Here is a 16084-nt window from a genome sequence, read left to right as displayed (position 1 = left end):
ATTCCCTCTTGAGCTACTCTCCATCGATTATCTTACTATTGATGTGAAGGGACAGAAGCAGAATATCTTAGTGGTAATGGATCATTTTACCAAGTTTGGTACTGCCATTTGTACTAAAGACCAGACTGCTAAGACTGTGGCTAAGGCTCTGTGGAACAATTTCTTCATGATCTATGGGTTTCCTAAACGCATTCTGTCAGATCAGGGACGTGATTTTGAGTCACAACTTCTGAAGGAAGTATGCGATCTGGCAGGCATAAAGAAGTGTAGGACGACACCTTACCACCCTTCTGGGAATCCGGTGGAGAGGTGGAACAGAACACTAATCCACATGTTGCGAAGTCTGGAAGATGAGCAAAAGGTTGACTGGAGGAAAAGCTTACCCGCAGCAGTCCACGCGTACAACTGCTGTATTCACCAAAGCACTTCTTTTAGTCCGTATTTCTTGTTTTTCGGGAGACAACCACGGCTGCCGATTGATCTAGCGTTTGGTATAGATCTGAGTAAAGACAAAAGAACCCCACGGCAGTACGTCAGAACACTGAAAGAGCAGCTGAAGAAATCGTACGACTTGGCCACAGCAAATATGACCAAGTCAGCAAACAGAAACAAGGCCAGATACGATTCTGCTGCTCATGCAGCTGAGTTGGAATGTGGAGACCGGGTCTTGGTTCGACGACTGGGACCCAGGATTGTCTCCAAGGTGACAGACAGGTGGGAGAAGGGAGTCTACATTGTTGTGTCAAAGTCGTCTAACGTTCCAGTATACACGGTTCAAGAGGAGACGGGCAGTGGTCCCAAGCGAACGCTGCACAGAAATCTTCTCCTTCCGATCGGTATGCTAGGAGGTGACACAATGGCAGTACGACCTACACCTGCACCCAGACGCAACATTCCCAAGAAGAACATCCCAGTCATCGAGTCAGATGATGAACAGGAGGAGACTGATATGGAACCTTTTCAAGTTTTAATCAAACTTGAGAGAGATGGGTTGAATGTTAACGCTCCAGCCTTTGTCCCCTCTACCCGAGATGACAGTGAAAAGGCTAAGTCTGAGTCAGAAGACAGTTCATCAGGAGAGCAAGCAGATGCATCGTCAGAAGAGACCGAGACTGAGGAAGAAACTTCTGGGAATGAGGAAGAAACTTCTGGGAATGAGAAAGAAACTTCTGGGAGTGAGGAAGAAATTTCTGAGACTGAGGGAGAAACTTCTGCTAGATCACCCCCACGCAGGCGATCGACTCGAATAAGACGACCTGTAGAAAGGCTTAACCTGTGTCATCGTGTGGGTCTGGAACGTCTGGTAAATTGTCGACTATCCGAGGTAGTGACTCAGTCCTTGGTAACACTGCAGGACATACCCATGTCAGATGGTATGGCTAGGGACATAGAGGATGCTCTTCGGACAATCATACATTTGTGTTCATGATCATGTTCTGAGTTGTCATTTGATGCTTTGTTATTTTTTTGTCTGATCTTGTTTCTTTTGAAGTTCAGAATTTGGTTCTGAGGATTGTTTGCTTTGTTGAAGTCAAAACAGGATATTTTGGTGCTGATGTGAACAAATATTCATGTGATTATTGTGAATATTTTGGTTTTGAGTTTTTAGAGAACTGTATTAAGTTCTTTGATAGTGTTTGTATTTTTAAAGAGGATAAATCTACATGTTATGCTTGTGCATTTTCGGTTTTTCGGTCATAAGCATATGTGTTGATGATTTTGATGTTGAGATTTTTGCAGTCTTACTTAACTTTACTTGCTATTGTAAGATTGTTGAACAGTGAGATTTACTGAGATTGGTCATTTTTTATTTTCAAAAGAATTGTTCCTTTTGATGATGATATGATTTTGACGGTGCTACAATTAAGTGGAATTGTGGAGAGTAACCTATTGTTGTGACTGCTAGTTGCAACAGTGTTTTGGTGCTATGAAGAGTTGACAAAAGATTTTGTTTTCTCCAGACGTTTTGAATATATACTCAGGAAGGAAAGTATAGCTAATGACTTGCATTTATGTTGTGTTTTGTACTGTGTTCAGTTGTTGGGAACAATTATGGTTTTGTGAACATTTTTGTTAAAATGTTATTTAATTTTTTGGGAAATGTTCCAATTTTTTGAGAAAATAAGGAAACATTTTCTTTGGAGGGGTGTATGTAAACCAGTGAAAGATTAGTAGTTCTTTCACAGTTTACTAGTTAGCTGCTCTGAGAAACTTCTATATCAACTCAAGGGGAAGAACTGTGGCTGTTCTAAAATATTTGATGATTTGAATTACTTCCCTTGTTTGGTTCCAATTTGTTTTTTACCATTTTGTTTTGTAAGGTCTAAAGTTGTATTATTGTTTAGTTATGCTTTACTTGTACTATTTAGTAATGATTTAATGATGTTTTAGAATATTATTATTAGAAAATTTGTTTTAGTTTAAGAGTATAGACATGTCTTGGATCCCAGTTTTTAATAACCAGGAATGTTATAGTTTATAGTTTTTGGGAACTTTAAAAATATATTTAGTGTTTAGAAATTATTTGAAAGATGCTTAATTGAAGCTTGGTAATTTTAGTGAATATTTGGAAATGTTGTTTTATTTGTTAAGAGGTAAACTGTTCTAAATTAATAATTACCTTTGGGTTTCTACAAGACTTGAATCTTCCTTTCCTTGAGAATCTGACTGAACCAGCTGATCCAGCCCAAATTTGTCCTGAATTATAAAACGTTTTATTCCTAAACCAGGTAAGAAATGGCTTAAATATTAAGTTAGTTTGTTTCTAATATGTATTGTGTACTGTTTTGAAAAGTTATATGAGGTGGCACTTTTTATTCTTGAAGGATTCTTGGGATTGAAATTAATTATGAGATTCTGGGAAAGATGCCAGAAAGACCATGTGGTGTCTGAGCAAAGTGATGGTATGAAGTTGTAGAAGAAATGAATTGTGACATGATAGGTTAGTGTTTTTACTATAATGTTTTGATTATACAAGATGTCTTTTTATGTATCAGTTGTGAGTAATAGTTGATTATTATTTTAGGACTATATTTGATAAAACTTGATTTTCCTTTGTTGCATGATTTACTTACATGGTGCCTGGCCATGTGGTTTTCCTAAAAGTTTCAAGATGTTGTTTGTTCTTGTTTTGAGGCATAGAAATGATAAGTGTTAACAACTTATTCATTTCTGCAATTAATTCAAGTTGATTTGTCATTAATTTGGGTATTGCATAACTGTTGTTGTGCGGGAGCACAGGAAGACTGAAGTATTTGTTTTGTGTGGATTGTTCATGGTTGTAAGAAATGGAACATAGGCACTGTATTGAGATAAGAGGAATCACCACGCGAACTGAGATTAAGTCTGCACAGTTGTTTTGTTAACTGTCGGCTTTATGAGAGATGTAATTTCGAGTGTGCACTGCAACTGGTTACATCAAGAATAATTTGAGACATCAAGTGAATGTCTTAGGTTTTCTGTAAGGGTGATTATGCTTATAGCTAATCACTAAATGGATGAAGTATAGTTTTGATTGACTCTGCTTGTAGCTGTGTCTGATATAGTCTTAACATAACTTCTATCTATTATGGAGGAATCATTGTTATCACAGACAAGTGGGGCTGTGGTTTAGACAATATTTCTGATTGGGTTGGATTCCATATATCATGTATTACATGATATGATATTCCTAGTGTATTCCATTCTTCAGTCATGACAATAACATTGTATTGTTTACGTATTGTGTTGTATCATGTGTTATGTTCTTTTTGTTTTGTTCTATGGTGTATAAAAAAGTGTTCTAGTGAAACTGAAATTTTATCTTGATGATTGTTGAATTATACTTATGCTGTGTTGTTTTATTTTCCAGGGGTAACCTTTTTGTTGTTGATCATCGATCAGCAAGCGTTTGATTCACGATGGATATTTTTTGGTCTAGTGGACCCCTGGTTGTGTCTGGTTTTTGATGAGAGAGTTTTAGATTTTTAGAGAGGAGATTTTGTATTTTTGAAACTAAGTAATTTAAACAGAAGAACTTTTATATTTTGTCGGTTGAACATATGATTGTAATCTGAAAACTGATTTAAAGGAAATGCTTTATCCAAAATAAATTTCTTAGAACACTACCTCATTTTTTGTTTGTTTATTGTGAAAGCAAGATTGTACCTCACCCCGAATCCTCCCTTTAACCATGCTAACACTGAAATAAAATATGTATTAGCAGTAGGTTTACACTCACACACATAATATACACACACACGACTTACAACATTCACATTGATGAAAATAGTTTATTTACACATTGTGCTATCTATCTAATACTGCAGACCAGCAGAAGAGAAGAAGCCACCGAACAGAGTCCCGTTGGAGTACATGTAGTTTGATTTTTTGTTTTAAGGCTTACGGTAATACTTGCCCAGCTGCAAGACACAAGGCGTATGCTTCTGCTAAGATCTTTATCATTGTCTTATGCAAAACTTGTGCACAGGTATTTTTTCCAAAAGAAGCCGCTTGATGAAAAACATGACACGAATTCTGAAGTACTGTAATACGACTTAAAAAATACAGGAAAAATCTTCTGCCTCACAATTTTTCTCAATCCAAAATAGTTCCAATATCATTTCAGCTTCATAACTTTTCATGATAAATTCAATAACATGTTGAAGATAAATTACCAGTACATCCGCACATTGACACAAAGGGAGGTCATTCTGAAGCCTACTCAGCCGTCTGCTCTTCGGTAGCTGCTGCAGGCTCTTCCGTTGTTTCGCCCCCCTCTGTTTCGCCCCCATCTCCCTCCGTGGGGGCCTGTGCGGGCTCCTCCGTCTTTTCTCCATCCTCTGCCGGTGTTTCTTCCGTCCCTTCCGCCGCCGGTGTTTCTGGTAACAAGAAAACACCGGGTAGTAGTGAGTGAGTTTATGCAAGAGTTAAACAACATGCCTTAAGCCACTCTCATGGAAGCGTTTTAAAGAGTGACGGGTTAATTTCCCCGAGGATTCACATGAGGGAATGTTCGAAAATGACAGTCGGGTTTGTATTGGTTGTGAAAGAGCAAGCACTCTTGCTTTCAGTGAGTCAAATGTTCCTACATGGCATTACAGGCCAGTCACTAGCAAGGGATGTGGGTCATCCCTAGCTCATCCCTACACAATCATTTATTTATTTGTTTATTTTTATAATATAGCTTTCTTTCTTGTACCCCCCGCGGGTTAGGGGGAAAGAATTTACCCGATGCTCCCCAGCTCGTAAGAGGCGACTAACGGATTCTGTTTCTCCTTTTACCCTTGTTAAGTGTTTCTTGTATAGAATACAGTCAATGTTTGTAAAGATTTTAGTCAAGCAGTATGTAAGAAATGTTAAGTCCTTTGTACTGGAAACTTGCATTCTCCCAGTAAGGTCATATATTGTACTACGTTGCAAGCCCCTGGAGTAATTTTTTGATTAGTGCTTTTGTGAACAAGAAACATTAACAATTAACAAGTGGCTCTATCCCATCCCCCCCCCCCCCCCCCCCCCCCCCTTTTCCCCGTCACGATATAACCTTGAACGGTTGAAAACGACGTTAAACACCAAATAAAGAAAGAAAGTTTCTTTCTTGTGTTTACTCGTAAAAAAATTCATGACGTGATTTTTAAAACCTCAAGAAATTTGCTAAAATTGGGTCTTAAAACTGGGGTAAATTTACAGAGGTTGTGAAAGGAAATAGGGGAAGATTTAAATGAGGGGGCGGGGGGAGGGGGGTCTTACATCTAACAAGGGAGGTTCCACTGTACTAAGAAATGGACACATACACTTATAAAAGTGAGAAAAAAAAATCAAATAAAAATTCTAGCCTCAGTTAATTTGCACATACATTTTTTCCCGCTCTACGCTTTTAGAGGGTTGAAAAGTATCAGCTTTGTAGAGCTATGTCACTAACAGTTGGATGAGAGGGTAGGTACCTAATCACTTGGCTACATTACATGTATGATGATAATTAGTACACATATGAGGTAAGGATAAACAAACAGAAAGAGTCAATATCTACAAATCATGGAATTTTATTCTCGGTCCTAAGCTGACAACGAAAATCATCAAATAAAAACAGGATGTGAGATGAGGAAAAAAACTAAGTCAACACCAATGTATTTTCCAGGGTAAACTTTACACGTAAAACGGTAAAAGGTGGGAGACATTAGTGAGCCTGCATGGGAAAACCCGGCTAAATGGAACAATTTCTACTTTTTGAAATAATATGAAACTTCAGTCTTTGAAAAATATTTTACAAAAAAACAAAATTGATCTAACTGTAATAGTTTTTTCACAGTGCTGTTTTGAAATACACAGGTGAAATCCTTTTGGGATGATGAAGGTGGATGATCAATAAAGCGATTTAGCAGTAAATCTGAAGATTGATCATTTTATCCCTTCTAACCTATTTCCATTGTAGCCGAAAATAGCTGGCTGCGTCTTTAGCCGATGTTTCCCATGCAAGCTCACATTTGTTGGGCACTGTGGTGTTTCTAAACACTTGGGGAGGGGGGGGGGGGGGGACACAAGCGGGGAAGCAAAATACACAGGCAGAGACGGGGATGATGAGTACAGATCTGGACATCTGACAACCCTCAAGGCAACTTGAAACAAAGACAATTCTGTACCTGCAATTCGGTGCCAGTCAGAGTTATCTATACCATTTTCCACTCTGGTTCCCAAACAGCTCACACCCACAACCCCAAACAAACACTGAAACTTTACACATTCTGCGGTCTTCTTTTTTTTAAATTCGTCGCAGAAAGTTTTACACCCCCCCACCCAAGCACAGGTGATGTTATAGCTGCGGCATTTGAACTCAACGTGATTTGTCCAAAAAATCTGTGATCTCAACCCATCTCCCCTACTTTTCCACTTTGGCCAACAGATGTTCAATCATCTTTCTGCACGTATATACTTATGATTTGAACTTTTATTTGAAAGAGAGAGAAGAAAATCAAATCCAAAGATGATTATTTTGTTTGTTAATACCATCTTCTGTCTGAACAAAATCTATTGCTTCCTTTTGTTCTTCAAACCAACTTTTCCATATTCGAAGATATTCTATTGCTCAACAGTTTATATCTAAACTAAACAACAGACTCCTAACTATCTAGGGTTTAGTGCACAGACAGGGGGACACAAATAAAATCACTGACAGTGATTGTTATACCCTGCATCAACCATGTCTCTCGCCACTCAATCTAAAGAGAGAAAGAAATTTATGCAAACTTATCAACAAGAAAATATTATATATGAAATGCACTCGGTCTCAGAAAAAAAGTGCATCCCTACAAGGAAAAGGACAGAAAGGGAACAAGAAAGAGGCTTTGGGTATCATCCTAGATCCAGCTTCATGGTCTCGTGGAGGCTCTGCAAAAGACCACCCAGGGATTGGCTTGGGCGTCTGTCATCGGTCTTTTGCTATGTTAAATTAAGAAAAGACCAACACACATGGGTCTCAATCCGTCAACTGACCGACAGACACGCAGCAGGCAGTCAGATCGTCTTATTTTTGTCTGCTGTCTTGTTCTTCTTTTTTTCTTCCCCTTCCTTACTTTATTGAAATAAATATGGTTATTGTGTCCTCAGACCTTGTGTTCCTCTTCATGTAAGACCATCAGAAAATAAACAAGAAAATGAAGAAATTAACAGAATTTTCCTCTCATTTGTACATTCTAAACTACTTTCAGAAGTTTAATTCTCCTCACCGCCGAAATGCACAATTGCGGCAGTCCCGTGGTGGAAGGAAAGTTTTTTTCTTGACTGATTGGTTTGCAAAATGACTGATTGATTCGTGGCTGAGTCAGTCAATGGACCTCTAGTGGACAAAACCCAAGCCAACCCCTGACCACCAGCTTCATATCCAGAGCCAGACTCCAAGTGTAAAGTCAATCAACAAGAACATCCCAGAACAATAAGAAAAGTTACAATTAAATTCCATGCAAAATTGAAAAAAACAAAAAATGCTACGATAACTGCATGCCACACGTACTGTATAAAAATGTGCAGAAAAAACAAACATAAAATCTTGTGAACAGCCTTGCATACAGGTTTAGCAGCAAAAGCCAATATGTTGTATTTCAATACATTTAAACTACATTCAAAACAGTACACAATATTTGTGCAGTGAGTTGAATGATGCTCTTCAAAATACAAGGAAGAAAAAGACGAAACACGTGCAGTGCAGTATGAGAAGCCTCAGTCTGTTAATACTGTGCACCATCAGAATTGATTTTCCTGACAGCAGGATTCTACTTAGGAGTTCAAGGTTAATACTTTTGTTAAATTTTAAAAAAAATATATAAAAAGATTCACTGTAGCAGACCAACAGCAACAACAAGGAAAGTAATTTCTGATTTTTAACAAACTATACTTTTTTCTCTCTTTTTCACCATGCCCTGCTATCCGTAAAATCAATTCCAATGCAGCACAGCATTTGCAAGAAAGGCTGATAACTCAGCGTATGGCTGCCTGAATGGCGGGGTAAAATCGGTCATACACGTAAAGATCCACTTGTGCAAAAACCTGAGTGAACGCGGGAGTTTCAGCCCATGAACTAAGAAGGTGTCAAAATCAAGCCACAAGACAGAATCAACTGCATCAAGACTTACCTCCCTCCACAGGCTCCATCTCGCCCTCTGCCGGTGTTTCCTCCACAACGGCGGCTTCGGGCTCGGGCTCTGGCTCAGCGACCGGTTCCTCGGGCTCTTCCTCCTTGAGAGTGATGGCCGTGACCTGGCCCGCCTTCCACTTGGAGATGATGATGGCCTGGGGCTCCTCGTCGTCTCCCTTCTCCTCCTTCTCCTGGGAAAGAGGGACCAAAGGTTGAGGGATGGATTTAACTTTCACCTGATCACGCTTTCAACTACACAGTCCGGATGATGTGGGTCGTGTACGACCCATACTTTCCAAAGAAGTAGTCAACGTAAAGAGTATGGGTCGTACACAACCCTTGCCATCCGAATGGGGAAATAATCTCTTTAAAACCGCCTCTTTGCAGAGTATGGGTCGTACAATGGGACTTAAGGTGGATGGGAGGTAACTGGGAGGTGTGTGTGCTGTGTTGTGTTTTTCTGTCTGTCTCCCGTTGTGTGTGAGTGTGTGTTCAATATTGGGTCTATCAAGTTCACATGCAATGCCAGCACACAAATACCAAAATAGACCGAAACAAAGAAAAGCAAGCACTTACCCCCTGTTCAATAGGTACGTATTCTCCGTGTTGCTCACAGCCGATATCGAACACGTACTTTCCTTTGCCTTCCATCTGCACACACATACACACCAGTGTTAACAATGTGTAGTCATGCACGCACACGGGAAATTAAGCTCTGACTGAAATAATGACTGTAGAGATGTACACGACACAGGAGAGAAAAAATATATTCCAGAAGCAAAATGACGATACAGTGGATGACCCTGTTTAAGGTCTCCCCAATTCAATACCTTGCATTTTTTAATTTTCTGTTCATAACCTCTCCACATTTACCTCAATTTTAGGTCTCTCCACACCCCCCTCTCCCCCTTTCAACTTCTTCTTCTTCTTCTGCGTTCGTGGGCTGAAACTCCCACGTACACTCGTGGTTTTTGCACGAGTGGAATTTTACGTGTTTGACCGTTTTTTACCCCGCCATTTAGGCAGCCATACGCCGTTTTCGGAGGAAGCATGCTGGGTATTTTCGTGTTTCTATAACCCACCGAACTCTGACATGGATTACAGGATCTTTTTCGTGCGCACTTGGTCTTGTGCTTGCGTGTACACACGGGGGTGTTCGGACACCGAGGAGAGTCTGCACACAAAGTTGACTCTGAGAAATAAATCTCTCGCCGAACGTGGGGACGAACTCACGCTGACAGCGGCCAACTGGATACAAATCCAGCGCGCTACCGACTGAGCTACATCCCCGCCCTTACGTTGAGGTTATCTTGGATGTGTTTGAAGCTAGAGTTTCTCTTGGATATACTGCATGTCAGAATGTTGAGGTTATCTTGGATGTGTTTGAAGCTAGAGTTTGTCTTGGATATACTGCATGTCAGAATGTTGAGGTTATCTTGGATGTGTTTGAAGCTAGAGTTTGTCTTGGATATACTGCATGTCAGAATGTTGAGGTTATCTTGGATGTGTTTGAAGCTAGAGTTTCTCTTGGATATACTGCATGTCAGAATGTTGAGGTTATCTTGGATGTGTTTGAAGCTAGAGTTTCTCTTGGATATACTGCATGTCAGAATGTTGAGGTTATCTTGGATGTTTTTGAAGCTAGAGTTTCTCTTGGATATACTGCATGTCAGAATGTTGAGGTTATCTTGGATGTTTTTGAAGCTAGAGTTTCTCTTGGATATACTGCATGTCAGAATGTTGAGGTTATCTTGGATGTGTTTGAAGCTAGAGTTTCTCTTGGATATACTGCATGTCAGAATGTTGAGGTTATCTTGGATGTGTTTGAAGCTAGAGTTTGTCTTGGATATACTGCATGTCAGAATGTTGAGGTTATCTTGGATGTTTTTGAAGCTAGAGTTTCTCTTGGATATACTGCATGTCAGAATGTTGAGGTTATCTTGGATGTTTTTGAAGCTAGAGTTTCTCTTGGATATACTGCATGTCAGAATGTTGAGGTTATCTTGGATGTTTTTGAAGCTAGAGTTTCTCTTGGATATACTGCATGTCAGAATGTTGAGGTTATCTTGGATGTGTTTGAAGCTAGAGTTTCTCTTGGATATACTGCATGTCAGAATGTTGAGGTTATCTTGGATGTGTTTGAAGCTAGAGTTTCTCTTGGATATACTGCATGTCAGAATGTTGAGCAGTGGGACCTCCATTATGGCGGGGTAAAAACGGTCATACACGTAAAAGCCGTGGGAGTTTCAGCCCATGAATGAACAAACAAACCTCAACGTAAAGTTTTTTTGTCTGCGGTCAGCCAGCTGGCCTAACACTGTTCATTCCGAAAACTCTCCTGATTACTCAGGGGAGTAAAAAAAAAAAAAAATGTATGAAAAAAATGTAGGATGAAAGTTGCTTGCTCATTTCAATGCTTGTTATTCTCTCAGGTGCCAGGAGATTGGTTCCGTATAACTCTCGCTTACTCGACGAACATTCCATCCCTGCAATCTGGAAGAGCTCCATCATTGTTCCTGTGCCCAAGAAGCCCAATCCCTTGACATTGAACGACTACAGGCCCGTAGCGCTCACCTCCATCCCCTTCAAGTGCGCTGAGAAGTTGGTCCTTCGGAGGCTGAGGTTGGAGACAGAGGACCATCAGGATCCTCTTCAGTTTGCATACACCCGCAACCGGAGTACTGAAGATGCGATCCTGACCCTCGTCCACAACGTCTCCGCCCACCTGGAGAAGCCCTCCTCTTACGCCAGGGTCCTGTTCATCGACTTCAGCAGCGCCTTCAACACCATCCAGCCTCATCTCATGATGAGGAAGCTGCTGGAGTTCGACGTCAATCCAGTGCTGATCAGTTGGGTCTTCAGCTTCCTTACGAAGCGAACCCAGCGGGTCCGTATTGGACAAGTCTTGTCCGAGGCTGTCGCCACCAATACAGGCGCCCCCCAAGGCTGCGTGCTGTCTCCCACGCTCTTCACGCTGTACACCGCCGACTGTCGCCTCAGGGATCTTGTCAACCTGCTGCTGAAGTTTGCAGACGACACATCCCTGTCAGGTCTCATCCTGAAGAACGACGAATCGGCGTACAGACACGCAGTGGAGGAGCTGGTGCAGTGGTGCGACGACAACTTCCTGGAGCTCAACGTGAGCAAGACGAAGGAACTCATCATGGACTTCCGACGAACCAAGTCCGCCGTCGACCCCATCATCATCAAGGGCGAACCAGTCGAGATGGTGGATACCTACAAGTATCTGGGCACCATCATCGACAACCAGCTCGACTGGTCGCCAAACGTGGACGCCGTGTGCAAGCGGGCAAACCAGAGGCTCTTCTTCCTGAGGAAGCTGCGGCAGTTCCACGTCGACCCACAGATCCTCCACCTCTTCTACCAGGCGACTATTCAGAGTGTCGTCTCCTTCAACCAGCTCTGCTACCACAGCAGTGCAAAGAAAGGCGACATGGAAAGGTTGGAGAAGATTGTGAAGAGAGCAGGCTCCATCATTGGCTCTGAGCTTCAGCCTCTCAGCACTCGATTGCCGAGTGTGGCGCTGAAGAAGCTGAGCATGATCCGCTCTGACGACCGCCACCCTCTGCACCAGGCGCTCGCATCGTGCGAGCCCACGCGTGAGTCATCACACCGTTTGAGGTGCTGGCGGGCCAGGACGAACCGGATGAGGGACTCGTTCCTCCCGATGGCTGTACGACTCTACAACCAGTCCCTGTGAATGTGACAGTATGCTAGATAGACTTGAGTGCTGTGAAATTTGACTGTGAGAACTATGGGTGATGTGAACTGTGATGTGAGGACTATGGGTGATGTGAACTGTGACTGCGGAAGGACAATGAGTGCTGTGAACTGTGACTTGGAGGACTATGGGTGATGTGTAGTAGGTGTGAGCGATGGTAGAGTAGAGGACGTGTGATTGGCGGGGGGGGGGGGGGGTAAGAGTGAAATGTTGACGTCTGTTTACTTTGTATGATGGGGGGGGGGGGGGGGGTGTTATGATGTAATGTAATGTATGATGATGTACTATGTGTTGATTGCGTATGTATGGGGGTTATGATGTAATGTATATGTATGATGACGTATTCTGTGTCAATTGTGAATGTGGGGTGGGGGGGGGGGGTGGTATGATGTAATTTAATGTACGATGATATATTTGGTGTTTGATAGTGTATGATTGTTTGTTAGTTGTAGATTATAGTACGATGTTTGATGTTGTAATGGTTGTGCGTGTGTTATAATGCAATATGTTATGATGTAATGTGTGATGATGTATTCGGTGTTTGATAGTGGATGTATGCTTGTTAGTTGTAGATCTAGTACGATGTTTGAGGCTGTAATGTTTGTGCGGGTGTCATATGTAGCCGTACGAGGGTTCCAGTGTGTGAGTTGTGCATGGCCGGGCGCTAGAGTGCTGCATGAATGAGTAAGTGCATGTGGAGTTGTATGGCTGGGTGAATTGTGGGTTGCGTACGTCCGAGGGGCACATGTAGCCTGTGTGTCTGAAGTAGTGGGTATGTGTGCGTAAGGGTGTGCTGATATTGAACTTCAGTTGTTGCTTTGTAAATGTCTATGTATCAGTGTATTATGTCTTGCCACACACATGCCAAATTTCCTTGTATTGATGAGGACAATAAAATTTCTTGTATCTTGTATTACACATGTCATATGCATTTAGAGCGCTTACCTCCCTTTGGTTATTTGATCAAACAAAATGGAAGCAGCCTACCCTGTTATCCTTGAAAGTGCCGACGTATTTGTGGTTGGCGTGGATGAGCTCTCCGTGTCCGTCCCACTTGCCCGTGTTCCACATGCCCACGTACTTGGTGCCGGTGGCGGCGTAGGAGTAGGTGCCGCGCCCGTGCCGCAAGTGGTTCTGCCACTCGCCCTCGTACGTGTCGCCGTTCACGTAGTAATACTTGCCGAACCCGCACCGCTGGTCCTCCACCCAGCCACCTGGAAGGGGGAGAAAAATAAGCTAAGCGTTCTTTTTAGATGTGTAAATATTTGTGTAAATATGTGTGATATTCTATTGATGATGATAATGAAAAAACAACAACCTCAAACTCTGGTAAAACAAACAAGTATTCCCCCAAGCCAAACAGTCTTAAAATGGAGGTAAATTTACAGAGGTCATGAGCAGAAAATCTGCACTGTATTTGTACAGTGGATTGCATCACTCACCATCGTACTTGGTGCCATCAGGATAGATGAACGTTCCCTGGCCTTGTTTCTTGTTCTTGGCATACTCTCCAATGTAGCGTGCACCGTTCTTGAATCTGTTGAAAGAAAAAGAAACAGATGCACCCGTGTAACCAAGCGCCCGAAGCACAAGAATGACCTTTGGAGGCAAAGCCAGTCAAACAGGTTTGTGATTTTAGAGCTATGTTCTGAGCCATACAAAACCTGCTATGGTAACACAAAGGTTCCCAACAGCATACCAGGAGACAGCAGCAGCCAGACGATATCACAAACGGATCTCTACAATTGACAGGTGTCTAACCAGCGACTGACGTACTAGAAACGTCGAGCTACTATAAATAGCCCCCGCTCAAGCCGTCAAGGTAGACAACTCAGCATCACCCTGTCTGACCCGATTAAAACGTTTTACACACACAAAAGCAGTAGACTGTTTGTAACAGAAAAGTACAGCCAAATGTAATTTACACAAATTAAAGGAGGACAGAAAGACAACAACAACATTACCCCATGGTCAGTGAAAAAAAATGTGAATACGGTACTAGCTTATATAAATCATTGATATGCCAGTACAGCAATTTTTTCGTTTCTTTCTCTCCTGTTTCTTGTGCATTGCTTTGTCATCATGCTAGCGATTCATTAACAAAGCAAAAGGTAACGAAAAAACACAACAGCCAAACTGACCTGTAAACACCCTGTCCGTGTCGTTTCCCGTTCTCGTAAAGTCCTTCATACGTGTCCCCGTTGGGCAGTGTGGCCTTGCCCTCCCCGTGTCGTTCCTCTCTCTCGTTGCGACCTCCTTCATATTCCTACACAAGGCGAGAAAATCATCAAATAAAAAGATACTGACTGGTGTCATTCTTTGCATTGATAATAGTGACTTGTATGAAAAATAACTCAATAATATGGCACTGGATGGTAAGTTTTGAATTTACAACACTAATTAAAGTTCAACATTACCGGAGCTTTGCCGATTTGAATTTACAACACTTAAGTTCAACATTACCGGAGCTTTGCCGATTTGAATTTACAACACTTAAGTTCAACATTACCAGAGATTTGAGGATTTGAATTTACAACACTAAAGTTCAACATTACCGGAGCTTTGCCGATTTGAATTTACAACACTTAAGTTCAACATTACCAGAGATTTGAGGATTTGAATTTAATTACAACACTAAAGTTCAACATTACCGGATATTTTCCACTGTTGTCTACACTGTTGGCTGGAGTAACATGTTTACTGACTTAACAAGGTAGGTTGCTTGAGAACGCTGTCAGACAAATTGTGTCACTCTGAGCAAAAAACATGTGATTTCCATAAATGTTTGTGAAGTAGCCCATGCATTACAAAACGGTACCAAACAGAAGTTGTTGAAGACCGAATTTATCCGCTGTAAAATCGTGTAATATTTTCGTAATTCTAGCACGTTTAAAATATCACGAAAGCATGCAAACAAGCCTACATAAAAAAAAGTTGTCTAAACAGAAGGAAACACGATTTTGAACATTGAAATTGAGCGAGCGCATTTCGAACGTTCCAAACAAGACAAAACAACAACTTACACCCAAATAGGGCCCCTGCTCCTCCTCCATTTCCTCTGATCCCATGTCAGACATCTTGCCGGGTTTTGTGGTCGACGGGCACACGAAAAAAGTTAGGTGAACAAGCCTTCTTGGCTTCGATTAGCAACAGCAGTAGACGTCGAGAGAACACAACAAGGTGAAGCCGTCACTAGGCAACTAGACCATAGCGCCGCCTTTAGGGGAGACAAGTTCTTTTTTGTGACGGTGGTCTCCCTTAGTCTCTCTCTCTCTCACTCTCTCTCTTGTGGTTGTCGTTATATTTTCCACACTTCCATTTAAATGGGGTTGTGAAAGTCTGACCCTGTCTGTTTGTTTTGTTGTGTTTTGTTGTTGTGTGTTTATTATTCCGTTCACGGCCTCAGTCAGTGCCGGCTCCGCGTCAGTGTTACTAGTGTCACAGTCCGTGTCAGCCCGGCTGTGTGTGTGTATTCGTAACTTGAAGTTTTCACTGGTGTCGATTTGTATGGGTGTAATACGTGTTTATTACAATTATTATGTTGCATACTCGTGGATGTGTATGCTTCTACTTGAGACACACACTGGCAAACCGCGGCATAGCCGCACACAACCGTGCACACACTGTGACACACTCAGCCGTGAAACAAGGCACACGCACACGGCCGTGGCACACACGCTGTGACACACACACACACACACACACAGTGCGCTAGTGACACACCGCATACCGTGGGT

General features: G+C 41.9%; 1 protein-coding gene across 2 annotated transcripts; it reads right to left on the bottom strand.

The window, feature by feature from the left end:
* Positions 1-4257: 4257 nt before the first annotated feature.
* Positions 4258-15628, bottom strand: LOC138972549 (radial spoke head 1 homolog). 2 transcript variants are annotated; one of them, XM_070345199.1, is made up of 8 exons: positions 15371-15628; positions 14489-14613; positions 13790-13884; positions 13335-13561; positions 9182-9256; positions 8604-8796; positions 7163-7193; positions 4722-4859 (listed from the first exon to the last, which is right to left on the bottom strand). In XM_070345199.1, the coding sequence occupies exons 1-7, from the start codon at positions 15422-15424 to the stop codon at positions 7189-7191; spliced, it is 774 nt and encodes a 257-aa protein (XP_070201300.1). In that variant the 5' UTR covers positions 15425-15628; the 3' UTR covers positions 4722-4859; positions 7163-7188. The 2 variants fall into 2 exon arrangements, with proteins under 2 accessions (XP_070201299.1, XP_070201300.1); XM_070345198.1 differs by lacking the exon at positions 7163-7193 and having other exon boundaries at positions 4258-4859; positions 15371-15622.
* Positions 15629-16084: the final 456 nt, after the last annotated feature.

Source organism: Littorina saxatilis, linkage group LG8, assembly GCF_037325665.1.
Source record: "Littorina saxatilis isolate snail1 linkage group LG8, US_GU_Lsax_2.0, whole genome shotgun sequence".
Lineage (NCBI taxonomy): Eukaryota > Metazoa > Mollusca > Gastropoda > Littorinimorpha > Littorinidae > Littorina > Littorina saxatilis.
The sequence above is the reverse complement of the archived record's forward strand: the minus strand, read 5'-3'. Positions and strand labels throughout refer to the sequence as shown.